The sequence below is a fragment of the Amblyomma mixtum genome, chromosome 8 (genome assembly GCF_055824585.1).
Source record: "Amblyomma mixtum isolate Tamu chromosome 8, ASM5582458v1, whole genome shotgun sequence".
In the NCBI taxonomy this organism is placed as follows: Eukaryota; Metazoa; Arthropoda; class Arachnida; order Ixodida; family Ixodidae; genus Amblyomma; species Amblyomma mixtum.
The window spans coordinates 123,735,854-123,742,928 of record NC_143019.1 but is presented as its reverse complement, the minus strand read 5'-3'; the positions used below and the strand labels follow the sequence as shown (position 1 = coordinate 123,742,928).

Sequence of the window (7,075 nt, the reverse complement as noted above, 5' to 3'; positions counted from 1 at the left end):
AATAACAGCACCAACAGTAGCAACAATTTCCCTTGCACTAGTCGCCACGGCTTCACACCACCACACTTCCTGCCACACTCCGAGGCAGCTTCACCTACTCCGACGCACCCAAGTCCAAGAATGGCTTCTTCCTCTTCCTCACTTGAGCACAGAGAGCTACGTCTCTGTCTATGAGGAATATTGTAGTGGAAAGGCTTTATAGGGCTTAATGTCCCAATGCGACGCAGGCTATGAGGAATGGCGTAGCGGAGGGCTCCGGTTAATTTCGACCGTCTGGGGTTCTTTAACATGCACTGATATTGCACAGTACACAAGGCCTCTTGCATTTTGCCTCCATCGAAATGCGACTGCCGTGGCTGGGATGGAACGCGCCTCTGTAGTGGAAAGGTCCAGAAATTATGACCCCCTGGGGTTTTCAAGCATGCACAGGCAATGTACACTACGCAGCTGTCCCATGGTGATTTAGTGGCTGTTGTATTCTACTATTTAAATGAGGCAGAAAGTTGACTCTCAGCTAGGTTTTGAAGGAGGGAAAATTTTTCTTCCAGTTGTACTAGGAGGTTTCAGTGCTTGATTTGTGTCTCTTGGTCAAACTCAAAACAAACTGGCACCCTTTTAATAGCATATGGGTTAAACTGCTTCTTCGATGGACATGTCAGGGGTACCGTCCGGTTTCTGAGGGTTCAACAAAGGTGCAGAAACGGTAAAACCACATGCCCTTGCTTGTATACAAGCCTCAAGCACTGCACCTTGTCCTTCAGGTATGTCAGGGGCCAGACATTAGTTTCTAGGTCAACATCACCACAACGCCAAATGTTTAGCCTTGATGACTGAATTGGCACTTTGAAAAAATCCCTACAATTCAGCAGGGCTCCAGCTTTTACGTTCTCCCCAGCCACTTCAGTGATGACACTAGGGTGGTTGTCAACTAGAAAGCAATCGCCCACTTTCACGTGCCAGTCCACTTGTCTGGTACAGGTATGTGCATGATGCCTGGCTTCAGACATTCTACGGCTTAGCTGCGACAGAGGCCTGTGAGTTGTTCGTAGCATCTTCTTGACTCTTCCGAGGTAACTCTCGAAAGGGAAGGCACTGAAGTTGTCAACAGTGCCATGCTCCAAGCACTGCTCAGCCAAGTGAGCCAGAGTGTGCACATTGTAGACGAGCTGCTTTGCTCCATACAGTTTTCCAAATTCTTGGACAAAATGCCTCAGCAGGTCCCGGGCAAACTGATTGAGGGCAACATAATGCTCAGGGGAAGCGAGTACTCGGAGCGCAACATGGAAAATCAAGAAATGCTGATAAAGCTTTTTTGTCAAAATTGACTTCAGCACTACAGGCCCCACATAAAGAAGGAATGTTCTGTATTCCGTTGCCTTCCACCGGTCAAGTTCCTCCGTTCCCCTTGGCTTTCTTTGAAAGGTCCTTGGAAAGGCTGCAGCTGCTGCTCGAAGCTGATCATTAAGGTCATTTCGTTGAGCTCGGCTCAGTCTTGCAGTGTATCCTCGGCAGACCCAGTTTCGAAGCAGCCGCCGCATCACCCCCAGGCAGACAAGATGCATGTATTCAGTCGGAAAACATGTCACCATATCAATGTCCAGTGTTGTAAATGGTGAGACACCAGTATGATGCCGCTGGTCTTCCTGGCTGCGAAACGAAGCATCAGTGCGTTCTGGTGCATTCAGGTCTGGAAACGTGAGCCTGCTGTCTATGTACTGCCCTTTCTGGCTGCATCGTTCACAGGCATGATAACCTGTGTGCCCTGTTATCGCTTTTACAAAGCTTCTTGCTGGGGCGTCACATATCACTGCAGTCAGGCTCACGCTTACCAGAACCCCTTTTATGGTAAGTCCACTGCAACTCAGGTTGCGAACATCTTCAAGAAATGGGCCTAGGAACTGCTCGAGACAGGGTGGCTTTCCTGTGCCGCAGTAGGCGCTAACCATAAATGGTTCCGACTCCTTGATGTTGGCTATGCGGCAAAGTATCGGCCAAAGAGCTGTCTGCTTGCTTTTGTGAAGTGGCAGTCCATCGATGTTTGCATGAAGTTTTACGCATTGAGGTACTGGTCACTGCTGAAGTGCCTGTTGAATGCCCTCGGAAAGGCCAAAATGCACAAAAGAGCCACTGACATATAGGCTTGCCTTCCTCTGTGTCTGCAGAACTGTTCTGGCGTCTTTAGGAAGGTCCAACATCCCATGCTGACGGCAGAAATCCAAAACATCATTCATGCAGGCATGCGTTATATTATGCTTGATAGCTATCAGAGCAAATTGCTGTGCTGCCGAACTATGGTTGTCACAAGGCTGGCGTACCACCTCATTCGCAACAAATGTCTCCTTGTCTAAGGGTGCGGTATCACAACCTGAAAAACTGTCGTCGCTGCATGCGCTGCTTGACGATGAATCTTCAGGCTCGCTCAGGTCAGCTGGCACTGATTGTATCGGCCAGTGTTCTCGCCGATCTTCTGGTGGCGATGGGGCTCCGAGTCCGCTGCCACTGGCACCTGCCCCGTCGGCGCAGGCTAGCTGCGATGGAGCTGGTCCGCTGTCAGTGGTGCAAGCCCCGTCGGCGGCGACATGCTGCTGTGAATCTGGTGCGCTGGCGTTGGCTTGTAGCGATGAAACTGGTCCACTGCCACTGGTGCAAGCACTCGCTTCGCTTCTCGGTCGCTTCCTTGGCTTGCTCACTTCGGACAGGAGTGGTGTGGTGCAAATGGCGCCCGAGGATGCTCTGCTTCCGGCTGTTGGCTTGCTAGCCGCAAATTCCAAGCGAGCAGGCAGTGATCCACTGGGCGGTCGCGAGACGCCGAGCTCTTTCAAGATTTCTTGATATTCTTTTTCTACGACGTAGTACTTACGCCACCTATCAGAACTCATTGTAGAGCGCAAAAGCGGTTGCTCGGCTTTCCAGTAAAAAACAGACTTACTCGGCCTTTAAGTGCTACGACTACAGCGAACTAAAATATGCTGCCATGGAGTAGCGATGCACTAAGCTGCAGCTAGAGCCAACCGAGGGACAAGTCCGAGGATATACTATATATCGACAGCGAGGTAGACAAACACAGTGAGCAGAGTTGTTGTTATTGTTAGCCTATAACCACACTTGGGGATCGACCAAGAATCTGGAGGCAAAGATTGCTATTCACAAAGCAAAAGAAAAGCACCCGGGAGAGCAACAGCGGGGGAGTCTGCCACAAGGACCGGAAGTTAAAAGAGATAAGAGTTTGTATTGAAGAAAGAGAGAGAGAGAAGAGGCGACGGAAACCGCCGCGAAAAAAATCTCTTTAACAATAACAAAAAAAAAAATTGGTGGCGTCACTTCGCGTCACGGTGCCTCGCGCCCAGTTAAAGATCCTTCCTGCCGCGAAGCGTGGCCGCCGCGATCTGCTCCGGCGGAGCGCTGTGCGCGAAGACTGTAACTGCAGCAACGCAAAGCTCGTTTTCATTTTGGCGCCAGGTAGCACTTCCAGCAGTTTCCGCTTAAAATCTTGTTTTTGTCGCCACAGGGAAACGATTTAACTAATTATTCTGACTAATCTGGCAGGTACCGTGCTGAAGCGTTGTATAAAACAAAACTGGCCGCCAAATGCCACCTCTCTTCCAAATCTGATTCAGAACAAGCGAGCGTTAAGAGAAGAGAATTTCTTTTACTAGCATTTTTTCTTCTATGCAACGCAATGGTTTTTAATTAGGGCGGAAAGTGACAAAAACCTTACGCCGTTCAAATCTGGCGCGTTCTCGTTCATTGGATGAAGACAGCTCCACGTGACTTCGTGGGTTTCCCGCGCAAATGGATTCCCGCTCGAATGTAAGCATAGGGCAAGGTATGTTGCTGGGCGAGTTGGTTGGGGAACATCTTGAGAACAAACAGCGCTTACAGACAAAGGACCAGAACAAGAAGCGCAGTTGTGTGTCCTTCTTGTTCTGGTCCTTTGTCTGTAAGCGCTGTTTGTTCTCAAGATGTAAGCATAGCACTGCGAGCACAAGAGCTCTGTGCGACCGAGTCTGACGCTCACGAATTTACCGTGCACGTGCCGCGTTGATTTGCGTCGTGAACGTGCGTTGTCAAAGTTCAAAAGCCCGTCGTTTTGTAATCACCTGGCCTGAAGACCCGCAAGTCCTCTTTTGCGTAAGTATCCACGTTTTCAGTTTATTTTCTGCATTTTTGGTTGAGTGCACTCCATCGATGCCTTGTGTGAAGGGCTCCTTTGTCTAATCTACTAATTCAGTGCAGTCAGCAATTTCATTGTCATTTTTTGTTCCCGTAGGGACGCCGTAGTGAAGGGCTCCGGAAATACGTTGTAGGCTTGCATGCTATGCCCATAAGCATGTGTGTTCTGTGCCTGACGAAAATCTACCGGTAACGCATTTCACTGCTTATTTCGCGGCACCAGATTCTCTCTGCACTGAACATTTTGGTCTCAGACGGGAAAGTACATGAACAACGCGGCGATTTAAAGTTCTCGTCACAGGGAAACAAAGACTTTGCAGTATACTGCGAGCTTAGTCTCAATGCACGCAGCTCGACAGTGCCTGAAGTATACCTAACAACGGTTGTGTCGAATAAATTGAAAGCTGCGATCAGCAGTCGGCAATTCGCGCGCCAGTGCTGGAGGTTCCGAGATTGTGTTTTAGTTTTTTTGTGCCTAATTATGGTTATTAGTGCGTGCGGCTCACTGTGTACCCAGTCAAAAAAAAAACAAAACAAAACACTAGAACCAATTGGACATTTCAATTGGAACTAATTGGACATTCCCATTAGTTCCAATCCAGTTCTGGATTATATTTGAATAGGTTTTAGGCGCAAAAAACAGACAGACACATAGGTAGGTAACAGCTAGGACGAAGTTCTGGACTAGCCAATTGGACCCATTAGGCCAGGCAGTTATTTCACACAGAAAATATTCACAAAATACGCTGTTTACTCAGAAAGGTAGCTAAACGTTTGTGAATAATATGCTCTAGGATCTTGGATAAATATTTCTACCACTTAACATATTATAATGTGCAAAAGGAAAACTGATTTATGAGGACTGCAGGGAGGTAGTGCACGCGTGACACGAACGGCCGGGCGCCCCACTCCGGCCGCTAGTGCAGTGCGCCGCGCGATATTAGTCCGAGACAGGACGCTACGTGCGCGCGGCTATGTACATAGAGTTTACTTCTTTTGTACGTGATTGTGCGCAATGGCCGCTCGCGCGCACTTATTTTCGGACAATGCTTGGACATTAGCGCGCGAGCGGCGCGAACTTGATTACTTTTGTATTTTGTAAATAGTGTACAAAGCTCTCCCCTGTCCTTTCTTGCTGTCGCTCCCCTCTATACTTCTCCTCACTATCCTCTCCCTTTCATTTCCGCCGGCTGCAGCTCGGGTGCTTAAGATATTAGATAGCATTTGCCGCTGCCGGCAACTCTCTTTTGCTTCACTTTTTTATTTTTAAATAAACCACTACTGCTACTACTACTGCAGCGAGACACTGTGGCACTAGGCACATCCAGTGTCTGGATGACGGGTGTCCACAGAGATATGCCACTGGATGTGTCCACAGAGATATGCCAGACAGTTACTGCTTAATTTCCTTTCCTCAAATGCAATAATCATTTTCTTCATTATAGCCCCTCTTTCTCTTTCTTCTTTCACTCCCACTTCCTCGATCCCTTCCTCTTTGGTGGGGTTCGGGTGTCCAGGGAGATGACAGAATATCCAGTGACTGGATATTCTGTCACTCCCACTTCCTCCCTTCCTGTATGTGGTTTGGTGGGCGAGATGACAGAGAATTACTGCACCATTTCCTTTCCTCAAAAAGCGTTGAGTTCAAAGGTGTTTCTAATGGGCAAGGCATTGCGCTGAAGGGGTAGTGTGGTTTTGTGGACTCCCTGGCAGGGCTACAATACGCTGTCGCTAAAGGCGAAGCTTAAGTTAAGCGTCATTAATTATCTATTAATTAGTGTTTAGTCATTGAAAAGTAATTAGCCATTGATTAGTAATCTGCCATCATTGGTAATCAGTCATTAATGAGGTGTGACATCATCCAGTGATGATATCACCAGTACCACAGAGGCAGTCAGAGTGGTGCGGAAAATGCTTTTGCCTCTAACAGTCAAAGTGCCCTCTGAATTTTTTTCTGTGCTTGTAGCTTTCATTCATTGCCTGCAAGTGGTCGCAAAGCTAGCCACATTGTTGGAGGAATTCCCACCAGTTTCGCAAGCAGAGTTAGTTTTTCAGCACGGTTTCAGTGAAGCTGCCGGTCACTCATCACTCATCGAAATTGCAGTGAGAACATATTGCTGAAGAGAAAAGGAAGTGGCAGAGTTCATTTATTTCTCATTAAAATCTCAGCACTTCACAAATGCAATTAAATGCTCCTGTCTACTTGAGAAAACAATGAATCCCAACGCATTTTTTTCCTTTTTTTTGCTAAAGTTATAAAACCAAGTAATAGGGTAGAGGTCGAAACAGTATCAAAGCGAACATGCGAACGCGTGGCCTCCACCCTTTGGATGGCCATTACATGTGATACTGCCTCATATCAAGCCATAAGGGCAGATTAAATAGATCTCGGTTACTAGTAGCCTCAGCTACCTTGCTGCATTCTGTGGCCTTGTCGGATGCAATGGCACTACAGAATAGAAGTCCCATACTTGCACGTTCCCTTTCATGTTGCGTCTACCTGTACGCCAGCTTATCTTGTAAAGCGAGGGGAAGTGGCCGCGATGTAGAAACCCTGGTGAAAAGCACTGCTCTGCCACCCAGCCTTGTCATTTTGTCTGGTTGGTCCCAGCAGCAGGGGTAGGCGACATCACTCGTCATGTCACGTGGACCTATTGCCTCAAGCGCATACCACTTAAATAAGCCAAGGTGCTTCGAAAACATAGCGCAAAAAATGACACGCACGACACAGATCTTTACGGGACAGGCGCTGTGTTTTCGAATAATTATTACCAACTAGCCCAAACGAAGCTACTGTTACAAGCCAAGGTGGTCTAAATCAATCTCATACCCTCCACTATGCAGTCCCCTATAGCCAATGTGTCAATTTGTGATGTTGAACCACACTGTGCAAGTTTCTGTG

At 47.9% G+C, this 7,075-nt stretch overlaps 1 protein-coding gene across 1 annotated transcript; it reads right to left on the bottom strand.

Moving 5' to 3' along the window:
• Positions 1-683: 683 nt before the first annotated feature.
• LOC149334205 (uncharacterized) lies at positions 684-1,961 on the bottom strand. The gene has a single exon (XM_089557886.1). It carries the CDS (start codon positions 1,944-1,946, stop codon positions 684-686), a length of 1,263 nt encoding a protein of 420 aa, XP_089414012.1. The 5' UTR covers positions 1,947-1,961.
• Positions 1,962-7,075: the final 5,114 nt, after the last annotated feature.